This window comes from Phyllostomus discolor, chromosome 7 (genome assembly GCF_004126475.2).
Source record: "Phyllostomus discolor isolate MPI-MPIP mPhyDis1 chromosome 7, mPhyDis1.pri.v3, whole genome shotgun sequence".
NCBI classification, from domain to species: domain Eukaryota; kingdom Metazoa; phylum Chordata; class Mammalia; order Chiroptera; family Phyllostomidae; genus Phyllostomus; species Phyllostomus discolor.
Window position 1 is genome coordinate 38158754 of NC_040909.2, and position 22637 is coordinate 38181390.

The 22637-nt window shown below is 44.2% G+C and overlaps 1 protein-coding gene across 1 annotated transcript in view; it reads left to right on the forward strand.

Annotated features, from left to right (window-relative positions):
• Positions 1 to 22637, forward strand: part of C7H3orf20 (chromosome 7 C3orf20 homolog) — a 72904-nt gene that overhangs the window by 46818 nt on the left and 3449 nt on the right. The window contains exons 12-14 of the mRNA XM_028518430.2: positions 11388 to 11691; positions 13721 to 13828; positions 14977 to 15119. Of these exons, the coding sequence (XP_028374231.1) occupies positions 11388 to 11691; positions 13721 to 13828; positions 14977 to 15119 (555 nt within the window). The remainder of the gene's footprint in view (positions 1 to 11387; positions 11692 to 13720; positions 13829 to 14976; positions 15120 to 22637) is intronic.

A 22637-nucleotide genomic window follows, 5' to 3' on the forward strand; every position in this document is an offset into this window, starting at 1 on the left:
TACAAATTATGCATTTTAATGTGTATGGATATTTGAGTTGTTTATAGTTTTGGTAATGACAAATTGTGCTGGTGTTGCTATATGTCCTTATTTCTAGTTTATATATGCCTGGGTATGAAATTGCTGTCATTGAGTATGTATATATTCAGCTCCTAGTAGAGACTGTTTTCCCAAATGGTGGTATCAAGTTCCACTCCCACCAGCAGTATATGAGAATTTCTGAGGCTCCGCATTCTCCTCAATGCTTGATAGTCAATCACTTTTATTATAACCATTCTATAAATGGCTTTTCATTTGAATTTCACTGGTTACTGTAGAGATTGAGCACCTTTTCAGTTGTTCATTGACCATTTTGAATGTTCTCTTTTGCAAAGTACCTGTTTGGGTCTCTTGTCCATTTTTCTACTGGTTGTTTGCCTTTTCTTCATTTATATTTTGAAATTCTTTATATATTGTGGATATAAGACTTTTGTCAGGAATACATGGTGCAAAAGATTCTCCCACCTTTGCACTGGTCATGGTGTATATTGATAAACAAGTTGTTAGGTTTAATATCCAATTTTCACTCTTTCTTTATAATTAGTTTTTTGTACCCTATTTAAGAAATTATCCTATTCAAACAACATAAAGATATTCTTCAAAGTTGCTTTCTAGTAGTCTTTTTTGTTTTAATGTTTATAGTTATTCACCAACTGGAAATGATTTCTGTGCATAATGTGAAATAGGAGCTAAGTTTTAATTTTTTCTATATATTTCCAACTGAATAGCATCACCTATTGAAAAGATTGTAACTTTCCCTCAGGTCTGTGGTAAAAACTCTATAATAAATCAAGAGGCTCTATATGTATTAATCAAGGGTCATCTTCTGGACTCCCTATTGTGTTCCCTATTGTCTTATTATAGTTTCATGATAAATATTGGTATACAGCAGAATATTGATATACTTAGACTTTGTTGTTCTAAATTGTTTTGCTGTTCTTGGCACTTTACATTTTCATATAATTTTAGAATCATCCTGTTAATTTTAAAAAATGTCCTGGAGTTTCAATCAGATTATTAATATTTTTGTAATATTGGAGTATTTTAATTCATGAACATGGTAAATCTTTTTATTTATTTATTTGGGTCTTCTCTAATCTCTCCATAGTATTTTGTAGCTTTCAGCATAGAGGTCTTCTGGGGTTGTTTTTTTTTTAAAGATTTATCCTAGGATATTTAATAGTTTTTAGTGCTGTTACAAAATTTTTTAATCTAATTTTTTTATTTGTTGCTGGTATACAGAAAGGCAATTGATTTTATCTCAGTTTAAAGTTATTTTTAATTTACTTACAGTAAACTTTACTCTCTTTGTCATAAAAATCTATGAGTTTTGACACATACATAGAGTTGTGTCACTACCACCATAGCCCAGATACAGGACAGTTTTATCACCTTCCCCACCAAAAAAATAATAAACAAACTACAAATTCTCTCATGCTACCCCTTTGCAGTCACCTTCTTCCCTCACCATTAAATCCTAACAACATTGACCTGTTTTCTGTAGCTATAAGTTTTGTATTTCCTTGAATGTCATTTGAGTGGAATTATACATCATAGAGCCTTTTGAATCTATAGTTTCTTTCACTTAGCATAATGCATGCAACATTCATTTATATGGGGTTGGGGGGGAAGCTGTGCTTCAATCTTTGGGAGGGCTTGTCTATTTCTGTTCATCTTTACTTCTGAGGTATAGCTCTTCAGGTCCTCAACCAAAAGGCAGGGGTGTTTACCAGGACCAATGTCTTTGGTGGTCCCTGAACTCCCGCTTCCACCCCTGTAACCCATGAGCATGTCAGGAACTCTGATCAGCCTCTCAGCCTGTCATTCCAGGTCTCACTTTCAGGATCAGTACTTGCTTTGACAGGTAAGGCTGTCCTATATGTCACACTCACCTTTCTTGGTTCATCTCTTCTTCCAGATGCTGATCCTGCAAATTCTTATTTACTTATGAAATCTCTAATGCATTTAAAGTGTCTTAAAATATATTTTGTTGAGCTTTTCTTATTTTTCTCAGGAGGGACTCTAAAGCACCCTAGTCAGCCATTGTTGGAAGTAGAACATTTTTTATTGCTCCACAGAAAAAGGATTTTAGGGTGGAAAGAGTGGAATCACAATAGTTAAGATATTATTTTAGTAATCCAGGTGACACCAATATTGTGCTATCAAGGGTAATATCAGAAATAAGGAGAAAAGTAGACATATTTATTATAAATTTTAGAAATAGAGCTAACAGAAATGACTGATAGATGTGGGGCAAGTGAAAACAAGTATGGATGACTTTGGGGGTTTGGCTGAAATAATTGAATAATGAGGGTGTCATTAACTTGAATGGGGAAGCATGATGGCACAGGAAGTTTGGGAGGGGTTAGGTAAAAATAAATGTGCAAATTAAAAGTATGCTCCCTTTAGGTTGCATTTGCACCTATGTGAGCAGAGATCCTGGCCCAGGCAGGGAGAACTCAGGAGGCATGCAGAGCCATTGTTACAATTTTTCATTAGGAATTTTTGCATCTGTATTCATAATGAATATTCACCAGTATTTTTCTTTCTTTATATTTATTTTTTAGATGAGTTTGATGAAAATTGGTGTTATTTCTTCAAATGTTTGGTAGAATTTACAAGTAAAACCATCTGGTCCTGGGCTTTTCTTTATGGGAAGGGTTTTTTGTTTTTTTTTTAAATTACTGATTCAATCTTTTTACTTGTTAGAGACTTAATCTGATTTCATATTTCTTCTTGAACTTGAATCAGTTTTAGTAGTTTGTGTATTTCTAGGAATTTGTCTATTTTATTTAGGTTATCAAATTTATTAGTGTACAGTTTGTAATATATTATCATAATCCTTTCAGTTGTGTGAGGTCAGTAGCAGTGTCCCACTTTCATTTTTTATTTTAGCAATTTGAGTCTTCTCTCTTTTTTTCTTAGTCTAGTTAAAGATTAGTCAATTTTGTTGATCTTTTTAGAGAAACAACATTTGTTTAGTTGTTTCTCTTTATTGGTTTTCTGTTCTCTTTTTCTTAATCTCAACTTTAATAATTATTTCCTTTTCTCTGTCACCTTTGGGTTTAGTTTATTCTTGTTTTTTCATTGTAAGATTAGGTTAGGTTATTGATTTGAGATCTTCTTTTTTCATGCTATATTTTCCCTCTGAGCACTGCTCTCAATGTATCCCTTAAGTTCTGGTATGTTGTGTTTTGTTTTCATTATTATCAAAGTGTTTTCTAGTTTCCTTCAAGATTTCTTCTTTGATCCATTGTCTAAGAACATGTTACTTAAATTCCACATATTCATGAATTTTCCAAAATTTCTTCTTATTAATAATTTAATTCCATTGTTTTTGAAGAAGACATATTCTAGTATTTCTTTCTAATTTTTGAGATGTTTTCATAAGTGAGTATATGGTCTATCCTGGGGAATGTTCCATGTACACTTGAGAAGAATGTGTATTCTGCTGTAGTTGGTACTTGGATTAAGTGATCTATATATGCCTTTTAGGTGAAGTTGGTTTACAGTATTTTTCAAGTTGTCCATTCCCTTGCTTATCTTTCATCTAGTTGTTCTGTTCATTATTGAAAGCAGAGCATTCTGCTATCATTGCAGAACCGTCTATTTCTCCCTTCAGTTCTGCCAATTTTGCATCATATATTTAAAGGCTCTATTGTTATATGTATATATGTTCATAATTGTTACATTTCTAGAGAGAGTGACTCTTTTCTCAGTATTCAAACCTTATATATCTCCTGAAATAATTTTTTTACTTAAAATCTATTTTGTCTGATATTAGTTTAACCACCAGTGCTCATTTTTGTTACTGTTTGCTGGGAGTTTATTTCCATCCTTTCACTTGAAACCTTGCTGTTTCTTTGAATCAAAAATGAGTCTCCAGTAGAGATAATATAGTTGTATCATGTTTTTTTTTTCATTCTGTCAATCTGACTTCTGTTGAAGATTTTAATCTATTTCCATTAAAAAGTAAATACTATTAAGGAAGGACTTACTTCAGTCACTTTGCTATTGGTTTTCTATAAATATTATATCCTTTTGTTCCTCAGTTCCTCCATTGTTGACTTTTGTGTTTGAATTTGTGTATGTGTGTGTGTGTGTGTGTGTGTCTCATGGTGTGATGGTTAATTTTATTTTTCAATTTGACTGGGCTAAGGGATAACTGAACTAAGGAAAAAACATTATTTCTGAGTGCATCTGTGAAAGTGTTTCTGGAAGAGACTAGCATTTCATTCAGTTGACTGAATAAAGAGATTCAGCCTCCCAATGTGGGAGGGCATCATGCAATTCAATAAGGACCTGAATAAAATAAAAATAAATAAATAAAAAGGGAGAGCAAATTCCTTCTCTCTCATCTTTTTTTTCACTCTAACAGCTAATTAGTATTTATTCTAAGTCATAAAACAGTTACTCACTTGATAGAAATTAATTTAGATACCTTCAGAAATCAGTTTTTTTAATTTTTTTTATTGTTGTTCAATTACAATTGTCCCTAATTTCCCCCCATTAGTCTCCCTTCCCCTACCCATCCCCCACCTCCCACATTCAATCCTCTCCCCTTTGGCTTTGTCCATGTGTCCTTTATACATGTTCCTTGATGGCCTTTCCCCTACCCTCTGTTATTCCCTCCCACCTCCCCTGTGGTTACTGTCAGTTTGTTCTTTATTTCAATGTCTCTGGTTATATTTTGTTTGCTTGTTTGTTTTGTTGGTTAGTTTCCACTTACATGTGAGATCATATGGTATTTGTCTTTCACTGCCTGGCTTAGTACTCTCCATTCCATCCATGCTGTTGCAAAGAGTAGGAGTTCTTTCTTTCTATTGTGTAGTATTTCATAGACAGCAACACACTTATAGTAGGGGATTTTAACACCCCACTGTCAGCAATGGATAGATCTTCCAAACAAATATCAATGAGGATATTGTGACACTGAATGATGCACTAGATCAAATGGACTTAACTGATACACACACACACACACAACCCTACATCCCAAAGAAGCAAAATACACATTCTTTTCAAATGCACATGGAACATTTTCAAAGACAGACCACATAAGACACAAAACAAATCCCACAAAACAGTCCAAGAACAAATTCAAGAAAATTGAAATCATGTCAAGCATTTTCTCAGACCAATAAAGACTTAAAACTAGAAACCAAACCAACCTCAAGGAAAAAATTCAAAAACATTCAAATTCATGGAAACTGGATAGCATGCTATTAACAATGAGTGGGTTAATAATGACATCAAGGAAAAAATCAGAAAGTTTCTGGAAACAAATGAAAATGAACATGCAACAGTCCAAAACCTATTGGACACAGCAAAGGCAGTCCTGAGAGGGAAGTTCATAGTGATACAGGCCTACCTAAAAAAAAAAAAAAACAGAAACACTTCAAATAAACAACCTAACCTACAACTACAAGAACTAGAGGAATAATAACAAACAAAGTCCAGAGTGAGTAGAAGGAAGGAAATAATCAAGATCAGGGTAGAATTAAATGACATAGAGACTAAAAGAAAAATTCAAAGGATCAATAAATCTAGGAGCTGGTTCTCTGAAAAGATAAATAAATCAACAAGACTTTAAGAAGGCTCATCAAGAGAAAAAGAGAGAGGACTGAAATAAATAAAATAAAAAATGAAAGAGGAGAGATTACCACTGATACCACACAAGTACAAAGGATTATAATAAATTACTATAACAACTACATGCCAAGAAGTTTGAAAACCTGGGTGAAATGAACAAATTTCTAGAAACATATAATCTTCTAAAACTGAATCAAGAAGAAACAGGAAGCCTGAACAAACTGATAACAGCTAGTGAAATTGAAGTGGTAATCAAAAAACTCCCGGCACACAAAAGCCTTGGACTGGATGGCTTCACAGGAGGATTTTACAAAACATTTAAGGGAGAGTTTACCCCTATCATTCTCAAACTATTCCAAAAAATCCAATAAGAGGGAAGACTTCCAAGCTCTTTTTATGAGGCCAGCATCATCCTAATGCCAAAACCAGATAAAGACACAACAAAGAAAACTACAGGCCAATACCACTGATGAACATAGACACTAAAATCTTCAACAAAAATACTGGCAAACCACAGCCAGCAATACATGAAAAAGATCACAAAACATGATCAAGTGGGATTCATACCAGAAATTAGTTAAAAAAGAGAAATTAGTTTGGATTCCAGTGCTTGAAAATGTCAAATATAAGATATAATAAATTTCTTACCATGATCTTTTTAAAAATTGTATTGAATTCGTTCGGGTGACACTGGTTAATAAAATATATAGGCTTCAAATGTACATCATCCGTAGACTGTATGTGTATTCACCATCCAGAGTCAAGTCTCTTTCTGTCACCATTTAGCCCCCATTTACCTTCTTCTACACCCCCCACACCTCCTTTTTCTCTTCCTGAGCTGGGAAGTTCATTCGAGCTCCTGGTCTTGGGCCTTTGACTTCAGCACCAACACAACAGCCTCCTGGTTCTTAAGCCTTTTGCCTTTGCCTGTGGAATATCCAATTATCCACCCCGCCCCCAACCACTGATCTCCCATTCTCAGGTCTTTGGACTGAGATTGAATTATACCACTGACTTTCCTAGTTTTCCAGCTTGCAGACAGCAGACAGTGGGACTTTTTGGCTTCTGTAAGCATGTGAACAAATTCCCATAAATTTCCTCTTTTGTGTGTGTATGTGTGTGCTGTGTGTGTGTGTGTGTGTGTGTGTGTGCGTGTAGTTTTCAAGTTACTGCCCAGTATTCTTCCATTTTAATCTAAAGGACTCTCTTCAGCATTTCTTGTGGGGTAGGCCTAATAATGACAAACTCTCAGATTTTGTTTACCTGGGAATGTCTTGATTTCCCTTTCATTTTTGAAGGCTAAATTTGCTCGGCATAGAAATCTTTGCTGGTATATATATTTTTTTTTTCTTCCAGCACTTTAAATATGTTATTTCACTGCCTTTTGGCCTTCATGATTTTTGATGAAAGATTGGCTGTTAATCTTATTAAGGATCCCTTGTGTGTGATGAGTCTCTTTTCTCTTGTTGCTTTCAAAATTCTATTTGTCTTTGTCTTTCAACAATTTTATTTTAATGTGTCTTGGTGTGGATCTCTTTGAATTCCATCATACTTAGAACTTGTTGAGCTTCTTGGAGAAATCTCAAGTTCAGAAAGCTTTCGGCAATTATTTTTTCAAATATTCTTTCTGCTTCTTTCTCTCTTGTCCTGTAATTCCCATTATGTGTATGTTGGTATTCCTGATTGTGTCCCACAGGTATCTTAGGTTCTGTTAATTTTTTCATTCATTTTAGTTTCTGCTCCTCAAACTCAGTAATCTAAATTGCCCTATCTTTAACTTTGCTGATTCTTTTTTCTGCCTGCTCAGATCTCATGTTGCATTTTCATTTCATTTATGGTACTTTTCTTTATTTTATTTTATTTTCATTGTTGTTGCAGTACAATTTTCTTTTACTCCCATCCCAACCCGCCCACTCAGCCCTCCCCTCCATTTATAGTACTTTTCAAGTGTAGAATTTCTGGTTGGTTATTTTTATAATTTTTATCTCTTTATTGAACTCCCTATCTAATGGGGCATTGTTCTCTTGGTTTGTTTTAGTTATTTGTCCTTAGTTTCCTTTAGCACATTGAACACAATTAAGATAGGTGACAAAAAATCTTTGCCTAGAAAGTCCAGTATCTGGGTTTCCTTGCAGAGAGTTGGTTTTGTTTTATGGGGTTGGTTGTTTTTTTTTTTTTTCATTTCTTTTATCCTGTGAATGAGACATGCTTTTGGGGGTTTTTTTGCATGTCTATAATTTTTTGTTGAAAAGTGAACATTTTTAATATTATAATGTAGTAAGTGTGGAAATCAAATTCTACCCTCTCTCCATGGTTTGTTGTTGCTGCTTATAGTTTATAATTGTTTGTTTAGTGACTTTTCTAAACTACTTTCATAAAGACTGCATTCTTTATTGTGTGCTCACTAAAGTCTCTATTTGTTTATCTTACTGGTCAGCTAATGATGTTTAACAGAGACTTCCTTAAATACCTGGAACAAAAAAACCAAAACAAAACACCTTTCCCATTCTTTGCAGGTGAAATTTTTTGTGCTGCAGTACTTCTTCAGTGCTTTCAGCCAGGCTGTTTAATCTCTGCTTTTGTTTTCACTTCCCTCTTGCACAGAGCCCAGAGGTAAGGTAGAAGTGAAAGCTTAGGGTATTCTCAGGCCTTTTCTAAAGGTTCCAACCCTGGACATGCTTGTGACCCTTTATATTTCCTGGTATACATGGGACCTTTCAAACCCTTTATTATGTCGTGTATTTTCTTCCCCACCCTCTTTCTTCCCAGTCTTTCTGGTCTATCTACTGTGCACTCCTTCTGTTAACTCTTGTACCAAGAGGCTGTATCTGATACATTTACCTTTAAATGCTTTTGACAAATGCTGCCAAAGATGCTGCTCCATCTCTAAGAAAGTCCCAGAATGGACAAAACAAAGGCAAGGTCCCTGAGCCAATCCTTCAGAGAACCTCCAGACATGTCAAATTACACAACCACAATTCCTTGAGAACAATATCCATATTACCCTCTCTGGTAGCAGCAAGTCCCATCAGGAACATGGGCTGCCATCCCCACAGATGCCACCAAGCTAGAGAGTTGGAGATGGCAGGTGGGTAAGTTAAAATATCACAATACTCTCTTACCAAAAGTTAGCAGTCTGTTTCTTCACTAAGCATTCCTTGATTGTTATAAGCTTTTCCATTAGCTTCCAGAGTGCTATAAAATTGATTCTGATCATTTTTGCTAGATTACTTGTTGGTTTAGCGAAGGGATATGGTTTTGGAGTTCTTTACTCTGTCATTTTTGGCTACTTCGCCCTTATTTTTTTATATTAAAAATAATTTCTATATAATTTTCTGTAAATTGCATGTTTACTTCCTTTGTCTATATTTATTGAGTTGTTAACATTTTCAAATTCATTTACAGTTCATTACATAGTAGGTAATCTAACCACTTGTCTGTGGTAGGAGTTTCATATATGTTTTCCAGTTTGTCTTTGCTTGTATGGTTTTACCACTCAGGGTTTTTTGGAGAAAGGGTTGTTGTTTTCTTCTCTGTGTAATTGAATTTATCAATATTTTCCTATCATGACTTTGGAACTTTTGGGTCATAATTATAAAAGGCCTTTTCTGCTCTGAAATTACAAAATGATTCTCCCATATTTTCTACTAGAACTTTATGGCTTGATTCTTTTTACATTTAAACTTTAATTCGTTTTGGGTTTATCTTGGTATACAAGTTGTGATGAATAGATTTAACCCTTTCCTTCCAGATGTTCAGGCTCTTGAACAAGAGATATTTTTAAGTTTGTTTAGCAAGCATTCACTCATTAGTATTACATAGCCTCTGAAAAATTCAGAGCAGTCTCTAGTTATATTTTGCTTGCTAAGAACAAACTGACAGTAGCCAGAGGGGAGGTGGGAGAGGATAATGGGGCGCATGGGGGAAGGGTTGTCAAGAAACATGTATAAAGGACACATGGACAAAGCCAAAGGGGGATAGGATCGAGGGTGGGAGGTGGGGATGGCGGGTGTTCTGGGAGTGGTGGCGGGGGTGGGTGAGGGGTGAGACAACTATACTTAAACAACAATAAAAAAGAGAGAGAGAAGATTCTGAGTAGTAAATTCCTTGCATTGCTTTTGTTTTAGGATGATCGGTTTCTAATCCTGGCCCTTGCCATTTAATTACTATATGAATTTAGGCAATTCATTAACCCAGTCAAAGCTTTCTGTTTCCTGATTTGTAAACAGTGATAATAGTTTCTTTATAGCCTATGACACAGGTTATTACAAAACCAACCATGACAATGTCTATGCCAAGAGTTTTGGATGTTGTAAAGTGCTAACTACAATGTAAGGTTATAGAAATGATAAGAATAGCCCTGGCTGGTGTGGCTCAGTGGATTGAGTACCAGCCTGTGAACCAAAGGGTTTCTGGCTTGATTCCCAGTCAGGGCACATGCCTGGGTTGTGGGCCAAGTCCCTGGTAGGGGGCCCATGAGAGGCAGCCACACATGGATTTTTCTCCCCCTCTTTCTCCCTCCCTCCCCCCTCTCTAAAAATAAATAAAATCTTCTTATAAAAATGACAAGAATACAAATCATGACAGCCCTTTATATTTGGTAGGCGCTTATTCCTATCTAAATACAGCAACCCTCAGAACCCTGCATCAACCCTGCATAGTGCCTGGCACATAGTAGGTGCCTCATAATACTTGTTTGGATATTTATTGGCCCTCTATTGAATCTTTACTATTTGCCGAGGGCTACTATTTATTCCACTAAGCAAAACATTTCAAACTCATGTACTCATAGAATTTATGTTCTATTAAGATAGAGAAGTACAATTACCAAAATTAATAAGTAAAATATATAATATGTTAGACAATGAGCAATGCTAAGGAAGAAAATGAGGCAGGGAATTGGTAAGAGTGTTAGGGGTGAAGGGATGCAATTCTGAATAGGGCAGTCAGAGAAAGCACTGAGAAGATGACATTTGCATAGAGATGTAAAGGAGGTAAGAAAGTGAGTTGTGTGGCTACCTGGAGGAAGAGCCAAGCCGGCAGAAGGAATGGAGAGAGCAAAGACCCTGAGGGTGGAGGAGGATAAGCAGAGGCCAGCATGGCCAGAGCTCAGTAAGCGAAGGTATCGAAGGTGAGGATGTTGGAGAAGAATATGAGGGATGAGGAAAGGGGACCAATCATGTATAACATTCCAGAGAATTGTAGGGACTTGTCTTTTATTCTGTGAAAGGTGGAAAGCCACTGGGGGATTTCAAAGACAGTAATGACATGATGTGGCTCACAATTTTAACAGGATCCCTCAGTCTTCTGGGCAGAGAATAATCTAAAGAGGGGCCAGGAAAAAGCAAAGACCCATTAGGAGGCACTTGCAGGCATCCAGGCAAGAAATGATGGAGTATCAGGCCATGTTAATAGAAGTGGGAGGACAGGAACAGTGATTGGACTCTGCATCTTTCTTGAATGGAAAGCAAACAGGCTTGCTGACATGTTGGATAGGATATGAGATGTGAGGGAAAGAAAGTTGTTCAGCATGACTACAAAGCTTTTGCTGGATGGATGAATGAATGAGTCACTTGTCTTTTGCACCTGAGGAAATGGAGGCCCAGAGAGGTTAGGGGACCCAATGAAGGTGGTGCTGCCTGTTAGTGGTGGAGGCCAGGCCGGAGCTGCCTGAAGCCTAGACTCCACAGCAGCGGGGCCTTTGTCCATGTGGAAGCAGGGCCTGCTGAGCCCTGCCCACTTGCTCCTTCTTGCAGAGGGAAGGCCCGGGAGGTGCGCAGCCCCACCAGGTGGGCAGCCTCACCATCTGACTGCCCTTTGGTGCTGAGGAAGCTCATCTGTAAGGAAGACATCCGAGCTGGCTGCAAGTGCATAGTGAAGGCACCCCTGGTAACTGACGTGGAGTTAGAACGCTTCCTGTCAGCGCCCCGGGACCCCAACCAGGTGCTGGTGTTTGGGATAGTGTCGGGCCAGAGATCCACCAGCACAGGACAGCTCCAGTGGCTGCTCAACACACTCTACAGTCGCCAGCAGCAGGGCCGGGCCTCACCCTGCATCCAGGTGGGTCCTGGGCCCAGCAGAGTGGACCTCAGTGTCTGAGGGTGGGGCAATGGGTGAGGGAAGACCTGCAGGGAGGATTAGGACTGGCCGAGCACCTGGCTGAGCGCCTGGCTGAGAGGTTCCATCTCCACCTCAGCACGTGGCCCTCTTTCACTTCCTTTTCTGCTTGGGGCCTTGCATTCACTCTTCCTACTGTTCGCAGTGTTTTCTCCCACACATCCTCCTGTCCTGGGGTGGATGTCACCACATCAAGGTTGGTACCTTTTCTGACCTGGAGACAAAGTCAGACCCCTGTTGTTTTTTTCCCTGAGCACTCACCACAGTTTGTGGTCAAGTCCTGGGTATTTGTAGCAGGGCCACACTCCCTACTAGATCCTCAGGGCTAAGGAGTGTGTGCAGACAGTGGCCCTCTTACGCATCAGTCCTGTGCAGGGCTCTGTGCTCCACTGTGACTGACACAGCCCTGGAGGGGCTCTCAACGTGATGGGGTGGTTAAGTACAGCAAGCCCCGATGAGGGCTATGGAAGGACAGCTCCAGGCAGGTAGGAACTGGGGAGCAGGGAAACACCTCTCAAGGGCCTGGGAGAAAGCCCCCAGGATGAAAGGGGTTTGGCAGGTGGGTGGGTGCCAAGGGGTTCTGGCAGAGGCCTGTGCCAATGTGAACAGGGGAAAGGCTGCTTGAGGTCCCAGTTCATTGCGGGTCATTCAGTCTGGGGCACATGGAAACGTCTTGCTACTGAGTCGTTTCTAAATCTCATCATCATCCTGTGTCAGCAGCCATCCCTGCAACCTTAGCACAGTTCAGGGGTGGCCCTGTCCCCAAACCGACTGGAGCAGATGCCACGTGAGCACAAGAGCTTTGTGTGCACTTGTGACTTCCTTCAAACCCTCTTGTTCTGGCGCCCTCTCAAACCTACTGTCTTCTCCCTGTATTCCTTTGGCTGCAGCCCTGAATTCTGAGGTTTTGTGTTCACCCTGGGGACACCCTCTCAAGCCCTCGTCCCAGGAGTGCCACCTTCCTGACCCCGACATACCCACCTCAGACCTGCACTCCAGTCAGTGCCAGGAGCTTAGTGTTGGGACCTTTCTGGTCAGACTTCAGAAGGCATTTTGTAGTTTCATACATCAAAGCCACATATGTTTTAAACTTAGAGTTGACTTTAGTTTATTTCAGGGCTATTAATTGTTCACTAATAATTACCCACAAGCACAGGAATGCATGGTGGTGCAGCCCAGCCACGAGCAGCCTGAATGGGGACAGACCCTGGCCTGAGGTGGCCGAAAGCCATGGTGGATGGACAGCAGAGAGCAGACCTGGAGGCTGGTGTCTTACCCTGACTCTGGTTCCACCAGTCAGTGCCTTAAGACAGGACCGCTCCCTGAGGTTCTCTTGCTCTGATAGCTAGAGCACCAGGTGCGGCTCTGGGTTTCACATTTTAAACTGAAAGATTAGGCAGGACAACTGGAAGCAACTGAAATAAAAGGTACATAAAACCAGAAAGTATCACATTAGCTGTGTTAATGGATCCATAGCATCCAGAAACAAGGAGAGGAAGAGATCAGCTTCACTCTGGATTGACCTTGAGGGTTGGGTTGAAATCAGTGGAACTGAATGGATTTAATGACAGGGGGGTATCCAGAAGGGCAGCCAGCAGAGGGATGGGGGCAGAAAATCCTGGAAATGGGTACACCCAGGAACACGGTTCCCACCTTCAAATCTCCGTAGTTCCTCTCAGGCAGAGGGAACAGGAAGGTCCCACAGACTCCAGAGGGCCAGGCTGCTAGTGGATGTCACATGGTGGGCAATCATCTAGGTGGCAGCTTTCACCAATAGAGGGCCCTAAATGGATCTGGGGACATTCTCTGGGATGGCATGCAGGGGCCTAACAGCCCCCTTGAGTAGGAGTTGAAAGGGAGAGGGTGTTGTATGAGGCTCCCAGGCTCAGTGGGAGCCTGGCCTGGCTGAGAATGCGGGAATGTGGGTGCATCCTCTCCGAATGGGGCTGACGGGCACTCATTCTCTTGGCAGTGCCGGCGCGACCCCTACCGCCTACTGCGGTACGACCTGGACAGCCCCCTGCAGAAGGACCCGCCCCTGCTGGTGACCAAGTATGCTGTGATGCAAGGGATGGTTTTGGTGAGCCAGAGCCCAGCCAGGGACTCACCACCAACTACCAGCTGCCCAGTCTCCACAGTCCCTACCCTTGTGGAGTCACAGATGTGGGAGTGGGGAGGTGGAGGGCCTGCAGGATTCTCTCCCAGCCTGGCCTCCTGTCTCCAGCCTGACCCCTTGTGCCCCCGTCCCGAGAGACTGAAGGGACGCTTGACCAGAAAGCCAAATTCTCTCCATGTATTTGTTTATTTTAAATAACTTTTTACTTTTTCTAGAAACATTGGATTATAAAAATATGTATAGGGTAGGGCAAAAGTGGGTTTACAGTTGTTCATGAAAAATAATATACTAATAATACAAGCATGAACTCTGTTTCTCATACTCACAGCTGTAAACCTACTTTTGCTCCACCCTGTATATTCATTGTGGAAAACTTGGAAAACACAGTTTGGGATATAATCACTTCATCATGTCACCTAGGTTGCCTCATTTGTTACACGACGTGGGTGTGCCTGCACCTGATCAGTCGGTGCCAAGGGAGGCCTCGCCCACGCCCAAGGTGATGTTTCGGTGTCGGGCCTTTGAACACCTGATTTTTAACCACTGTGTTAGAAAGAATCTGTCATTTTAGTTTTTCTCCTGTCCTGCTTTTGTGGGGCCTTCATAGATTATTTCCTTTTTTTTTTTTGTCATGACAAATAACACTAAAGAATATTCTTGCACAAAAATCTATGGACAGGTCTCTACTCGCTGGAAACTGACAGGCAGAGGGTGGGAGCACAGGATCCCTGCCCTCAAGGGGCTCTCAGCCCGTGGGCCCAGCTGGTCCGTGCATCAGAGTGGGTTTGAGACTAGCCGCCTCGGAGCAGGAAGGCACCCTTCTGGCCCATGGTTCTGGGAGGTCTTATGTATGAAGTGACATGTGAGCCGGTCCCTCTGGCAGTGGGCAGAGGCTGGGATGATGGGGCTGGCCTCTGACTTGGGGGGTCCTAGGCAGAGGACGGGCTTAGCCACACCTCACTGGGTGACTTGGGGAGAGCACCCCCCTTCCCCAGCCACCAGAGAAAGGCCCGGATTCTGGCACAAGCTCTGAGAGCCCATGGCACTGTCCTGAGATTCAGTGCAGACGTGCTGAGGCCTCTCCCCTCTGCTTCCTCCCTGTCTGTCAGCAGATGTTCGCCTCAGGGAAGCTCCTCTTTGGGGGCAGCGTTTTGAATGGCTATGGCTTCAGCAAGCAGAATCTACTGAAACAGATCTTTCAGGCTCAACAGGACTGCAAGATGGGTTGCTTCCTGCCAGAGAACTACAAATTTAGGTAAAACAGGAAAACCTTAGACTGAGGAAGGATGGGGGCAGGGAGAGGAGGGAGAAGTCGGCACTATGGAAGGGGCACTGGTGAGCCAAAGAGGAGTGAGGAGAGGAGGGAGCAGGGATGGGGACCATGTTCTCCACCTGCAGTCCACAGTAGAAGCTGGCGCGGGCGGACTTGGCAGGCAGGCAGGGTGGGAAAGAGAGTAGGCTGTGAGGGGGTGAACGGGGCCATGCTGTTGGTTTCTTTGGGACACAAGTTTGGGGAGATGGCCCTCTTGGAGAAGGAGGGACGCAGGACCATTTGCCCAGTGCTGGTTTCTGTAGGACGAACAGTGGAGGCAGGTGTTGGGCAGGGGCCCTAGCAACACTCCCACCTTTTGTCCCATCGCACCCTACCCCATCCCATCTTACGTGCGGGGAAGTACTGCTTCTACTTTGTTTACCAGCAGGGCCACATAGACAAGGGCCATTCATGGAGTGACCTCAGGTCCTTGTAAGGGAAGTGATGTGGCCTGGCTTAAGTCTGACTCTTAGCCTCTGAAGTCTTGCTTTTCAACCAGGTGATGCCCGTTACTGAGCACCCCCTGGGCCCAGCTTGGGTGAGATAAGCAAAGGTAGGTGTCCCAGCTCAGGCAGCACATGGCCTGGTCCAGGGGAGGACCCTAGGGGTCTTCATGTTGCTGAAAGCTGTATTGACAGAAAGGAGCAGATTCTAGAAGGCCTGGGCCATAGGGTGCAGCAGAAAACTGACTGGGTCAGGAGTCCCAAGACAAGGCTGGAGCCCCTCCCCTGCTCTTTACCAGCTGGGTTACCATGGGCTAATCCATCTGGCTTCCTAATCCTGCTTTCCTCGCCTTTACTCTAAAGCAAGAGTAAGCATAATTTTTACCTGTCTTGAGTTGTGAGGATTAGGTACATTGATACATGTGAAATGCTTTATTTTTTTTGTTTGTTTTTAGAGAGAAGGGAAGGGGGGAGAGAAATATCAATGTGTTGTTGCCTCTCACATCTCCCACTGGGGATCTGGCCTGCAACCCAGGCATGTGCCCTGACTGGGAATTGAACTGGTAACCCCTTGGTTTGCAGGCCTGTGCTCAATCCACTGAGCTGCACCAGCCAGGGCTGAAATGCTTTAAAATGAGGGTAATAATGACTATCTCACAGGGTTGTTCATGAGGAACTTATGAGAGTATGTTTACTGAAGTGCTTTCTAAACCTGCGTGCAGACCTGGGCTTGTCTATGATTGCACCCCCACTGAACTGAGTGGGGGTGCAATCATAGGCCACTCAGCTTTCTAGGAGTCCTGATGCCAATCTTTCCCTCGTGTGCTGAGTTTGGGGCTTGTCAGAATGTCTGCCTGACCCGAAAAAGGTTTGGAGGAAATCCACTCCAGAGAAACTGTGGAGGTTGCACTATGACCCAGGCATCCTGGAATGCTTAGTGGAGAAGGCAGGGTCTGGAGGGGGCTGTGGACATCAGGAAGGGCAGAAGCTGACAGGCACTGCAGAGAGCAAAGTCACTGAGGCTTGAGAATTGAAGAGGGAGGGCATGGAGGCCTTTGGTGGACAATTCTAGAGAAAAAGGAAGACAGAGGCAGTGGGCTTGCTCAGGTTTAAGTACAAAATACACCAAAGACCAAAGGGATCAGGGGAGGACCCACTGGGAAGGCCCAAACTGTAGATGGACTGAGGCCAAAGACAACAAGTGAGGGCATTTTCAGAGACATGCAGAAGCCCAGTTCACCACTTGGGGACATGGTAGACAGGGAGTGGGGGTTGCCAAAAACTAGTTACAAAAAGACACAGCTCTTATTTGGCTTCTGCTGTCCTCAAAAGGAGGATGACCTTTCATGGGAAAGGGCACCTATGCCTAACACATGCAAGACAGCAGGAGGAGGAATCCACTGCCTTCAGGGGCTCTGTGAACTCGGCAAACCACTCGCCCTCTGTGTGCCTCAGCAGGAGTGAGCATGGTTTTTACGTGTCTTAATTCGCGTGAAATGTTGGCACATCACTAACATTTACTGAGAGGTTACAAATATTAGCTGTTAATGTCGTTGTTGTTGTTATTATTATTATAACTAAAATGAGTTCCGGGCTCCTAATTTGTTATATCCAAGGGATCTGAAAGGACTTAATGGTATGTTTGTGACAGTTTCTAACAATTTTTGAGGAACAGTGGAGAAAGAATCAGAAAACTGTGCGTGCATAAACACACACATGCACACACAGCACAGCTAGATTAGGTTATTGAAAGTGGAAAGGGGCAGATTTGTGAAACTGTAAACCAGGAGGACTCTTCCTGACTCTAGAATGGCTTATTTGAAAACTTTTAGTTTTAGTGAGAAAGAGAATGGAATGTCTACAAGAAAATGTTGCCACAACAACTGTTCTGTTATCTATATCTGTGAAACCACCACCCTAAGCTTAGTGGTGTCAAACATCACAGTTATCTGTTATTATTGTCTCTGAGGGTTGGGGACCCCACTAGGCTCAGTTTGGTGGTTCTTGCTTGGGTCTCGTAGGCAGCTGTTGTCAGAAGTTGGCTGGGGCTGGAGTCTTCTCAAATGTTTGCTTACTCACGTGGCTAGTAGCTGATGCAGGCTATCAGCCAGAAAGCTTACCTGTGGCCCCTGCATGTGGTCTGGGATTCCTTGAAATATGGCTGCTAAGTTCCAAGAGCAAAGTCCCAAGAGAGCCAGGTGGGAACTGAATTGCCTTTTATGACTTGGCCTCATGAGTCATTTAGCATCACCTTCCTCTGCATGCGAGTCCCTAGGGCCAGCCCGTGTTCAAGGGAGAGGAATGAGACCCCACTTCTTGATGGGCGGACTGTTGAAGAACTTGTGGACATGCTTTAAAACCACCACTAACCACAGGTCCTCTCCCAGCAGGGAAACTAGATCAGTAATGAGAGACATGCCATCGGCCTGATCGTCTGGATTTGGGAAGTCACCGGGTGAAAGCTCTTGATACACTACAGGCAAAATGGATAGACATGGCTCAGGGGGCCATGTGTTCAGCCACGGTCAGCGAGCAGCGAGCAGTGGCAGCCTGAATGACAGTCCTCTGTGCTTGGCCTGTTCACTTGTTTGCTAAATAAGCAACTTGGATGAGTGCACAGGAGGCTCACTGCTCAGCTGCACACTAGAGGGGGAGGGATGACGGGGTCGAGGTTTGCAATACACTCAGCTGCCAAGAGGTGATTTGAGAGGAAGAAGAACAAGTGTTCACTTTTAGAGTTGGGAAGTTTATGGTCAGTGGATGAGGAAGTTCCAGCATGACAGACTGTTATGCTGAGAAAAAACCTTAGGAGGCAGAAGTATCAGTGTATAATGCAAAGGAGGTGTGCAGTGCCTGGAGTGCTAACGTTTCATTTCTGGGTCTTCCGTTTCAAGAAGGATGTTAGCAAGCAGCTTTGACTTCAGAGGTATGGGCACAGGGGGTGAGGCTCAGCTTGCCTTGGTGGGAATCCTGTCTCCCTCACCTTAATATGCTAGCCTTTGTACAGCCCTGGTGGGTAGGGGGGGTTGTGGGAGAATAGACAGGTCTGCAGAGTAAATGTGGGGAGTGGGCAGAGCTGGGCACCAGATCTGGAAAGGCCAGGCCAGTCACTGGGTTGTGGGCACTTCGGCCTTCTCTTTCCTCGGAGGAGCCGGCCGCTTAGATAGTCCTCTGTCCAGGCCCCCAGTCTGTGAGCCCACCTTGGAGAAGCAAGAGCTGTGAGCAAGGAAGAAGAGCCAGGTCTGTGCATGGCTAGTGAAGTAGCTTGGCTGCCCAGGGAACGGGGGTTCCCTGCTGAGTTCTTGAGCTCCAGCTGAGATTGGGGTAGGCTCCTGCCTAGCAAGTAGACTGGTTGTGACAAACAAAGTGAAGGGTAGGGGCAGACCAGGCCAAGGACAACTGGAGGGAGGCTGGGGGGCCACTGGAAGGGTCCCAGACTCATGCAGGCTTGAGGGGCTGTGGTCGCCTGGGCACAGCTCTGTGCCAAGGAGTAGGCAGTGGGTTGGGAGGGGCTGCCGGTCCCTCTGCATGTGTTAAGCTGTGCCAGCCCAAAGGGCTGGGTGTCCTGCATCACACACCCTAGATTCTTCACCTTCCTCCTCTTTCCCCCCACATCCCCAGGGCTCAGCACACAGGGGGCTCTTGGGAAATGGTCACTAAATGATGACCTAGGGCTGGTTTTATTCCAACCCAGAGAGGCAGAAATCAGGTCAGAATGAGGAAGGGCTGGCTGACAGAGTGATAATAACCACATGTCATGGTCACTGGCCGCCCCTCAACTACCGTCACTGAGGGGAGACCCTCTCTCCAGAAGTGGTTGTCCCCTTCTCAGCCGAAAAGTCATGCCTCTCCTTCAGTTTCTGCACAATGAGCAAGTACTGCGTGCCCAGCCCCGTGCTCCACAGTGGGGATCTGCAGGCGAAGGAAAACCGGAACGGCTGCTCTTTCCCTGACCCAAAGACCCAGACACTGGTGTGAACAAGAGTGAAGGGCACTAATCATCAGAGAAATGCAAGTCAAAACCACAAGAAGATACCACTTCACACCCATTAGGATGGCTATTGTCAGAAAGAAAGAAAAAAACAGAAAATAACAAGTATTGGTGGGGATGTAGAGAAACTGGAAACCTCGTGCACTGCTGGCAGGAATATAAAATAGCGCAGCCACTGTGGGAACCAGGATGGCAGTTTTTCAAAAAACTAAGCATAGAATTACCATATGATCCAGCCATTTCACTTCTGGGTATCTACTCAAAAGAACTGAAAACAGGGTCTCAAAGAGATATTTGCACACCCCTGTTCAGAACAGCACTATTCAGAATATCCAGGAAGTGGAAGCAACCCGAGTTTTCATTAATGGGTGACTAGATAAAGGAAAGGTGGTCTGTATACACGAACATGGAGTATTACTCAGCCTTAGAAGGAAAGGTACTTCTGCAGTGTGCTCCAACGTGGATGAAACGTGAGGCCATTATAATCAGTGAGATGAGCTGGTCATGAAAAGACAAATGCTCAATGATTCTACTTATATGACGACCCCAGGGTAGTCAAATGTATAAAGACAGAATGCAGAGGAGGTTTTGCAGGGGCTAGGGAGGGGACATGTGGAATTAGTATTCAAAGGGAATGGGGTTTCAGCTTGGGGACATGAAAAAGTTCTGGTGAGAAAAGTTCCTGTGAGTCCTCATCATGGCCAAGAAAAGTCATGCCATTTACAGGCCCTGAGATTCATGCCTGAGAGCAGAGGCACCCTGTGCTACAGTGGGGACCAGGTGAGGGAATGGTGTGACACAGGGAGGGGGACAGAGGGCAGGGAGGGCTGGCCAGGCAGAGAGAGCAGTGAGACCCCTGCACCCCCATGTGTTGGAGGAGCCCCTGGCAGGGAATGATGAAGTAGGGCCCGTGTTACTTAGAGTCCAGATAGGGCCCCCTGATTCTCACCAGGCAGCCTCTATTTTTCAGGTGCGGCCAGGAGCTGTGAGGCTTTGAGTAGGAGGAAGGCCTGGGCCGCTTTGTGGAGAAGGGGCTCTGGCTGTCTCTGGAAGATGCCCTGGAGTGGCAAGACCAGAGGGGGCTGGAGCCTTTGACACACCCTGGGGGCTGAGACCTCTAGGAAAGATGGTCTCCATAGCCCAGGGGCAGAGTTAATTCACAGAGTGATGAGACTGTCCCCTACTACCTGGTTAGCTCCCTAGGTACAAACACACCTCCTTCACCAAAAGAGTCTGGGCCTGGTGGAGGGCCTTGTGGGGGCTCCAGTGATGCCCCTCTATGTCCTGGTCACACTCATTCTCTTCATGTAACCTGGGGGTCCTTCCTTTGCATCCCACTGGGCTTGACTCCATTTCTCCATTCAGCTGTCTGTGCTTTGAGTCCTGAGAAGCACTGAGCTGCAGCCTATCCCAGGAGCAGGGGCAGGTTGGGTGGGGGTGAGGAAGACCCCAGTGCCGCCCTGCTTCCCTCCACCCTGCTCACTGCAGTTTGCTGAGCCCAGGAAGTCTTAAGAGACCCACTCCTGGGGTTCTGCTTTTCCACCTGCCATCTCTGTGCATATGGGACTTGAAGGGAACAGGGAGACAGCCTGGTCCACACCTTGGAGCCACAGAGGACAGACTCATCCTGCTGACAGTGCCATTTCACCACCTGGACCTGCCTTTGCCATGCTGCCCACTGGGCTGGCTAGGAGCCCAGCACAGGGTGGCAGGGAGAGGAGAGTGAAGCCGTAGACTCCAAGCCCAGCTGCAGGGCTGTGTGGAAGTCTGGGAGGTGAGCCTCCTACAGAGCAGCAGGGAGGCAGTGAGGGCAGGGATATGCTCTGCAGAAGCAGGGTGTCCAGCCATGCCACAGACATGGCTTCAGACGTGTCGCTTGCCCTCTCTGGGCCTCACTGTCTCTCTGAGTTCAGTACATCATTCTTGCAGGAGCATTCTTAGAGGGGTGAGTTGAGAGAATCAAAAATTGTAAGAGATGATGCACTCTGTAATGACAAAATGCCATGTGCCCTATAAACCACAAAGCCCACTGCAAACTGTAACACACCTGGTCAACTACAGAGCACCTTCTAAATTATCATGAAATCCATACAAAACAAAATCCTTTGTACAGTGCCACATGCCTGATAAATCACCAAGGGCTTGGGAAACTGTGATGTGCCCTGTAACCTGAAAGTGTCTTATAAACTGTCCTGGACATAAACTGGCAGATGGACCTGCTCCAAAGAACTTTGTAAGCTGGAAACTCTGCAAAGTGCTTTATAAACTGCAATGTACCTCATACCCCTTGAAGTACTTTGTAAACCACAAGACACTCTATAAATGACAAAGCACCTTATAAACTGTTAAGTGCAGAGTACATTACAAACTGGAAAGGCAGAGTACTATGTAAATACCCATGTCATACTCAATAAGCTTTGTAAACTGTGAAGTGCCATTCATATATGATGGGAAGCTATTCCCAGTTGTGCCACTTGGTCACACAGCTACCTCTTGCCCACCTTAGAAGAGGCAGGAGGAGGCTGAGAGGGAGTGGAGATGGGGGGCAGGAAGGGAGGAGAGGTTCAGGGTGTATGGTCAGGAGCTGTGACGGGGGGCCTATGCCCACCTCAGCTGCCCCTTCCAGGACCCCTCTAAGGATAGGAATGGGAAGAGTGGGCCCAGTGCCCAGAGAGGAGCCTGCCTCCACCAGGCCCTCCTGCAGTGATGCTGCCCTGAGGCAGGACACTCCACCCTCACCAGCCACTCATGCCGGCATCCTCCCTCAACCCAAGGAAGCCCACCTACAGCCTGCCTTCAAAGGCCTTGCTCACCCTGTCCTCAGGTACCTCTACAGCTCCTGCAAAAGAAGCATCAAACCAGACCCTGGGAAGAGTGTGAGTTCTGTGTGTGCATAGGGACAGGGAATGGCAGAGCTGGCCCTGGAACCTCCCTCTCTGTCCTAGGTTGCCTCCCCAGCTCCACACCCAGGCAGCTGTCCCTACCCAGCCACGGCAGTTTTCATGCAAGACCCTGGTTCAGCTCCAT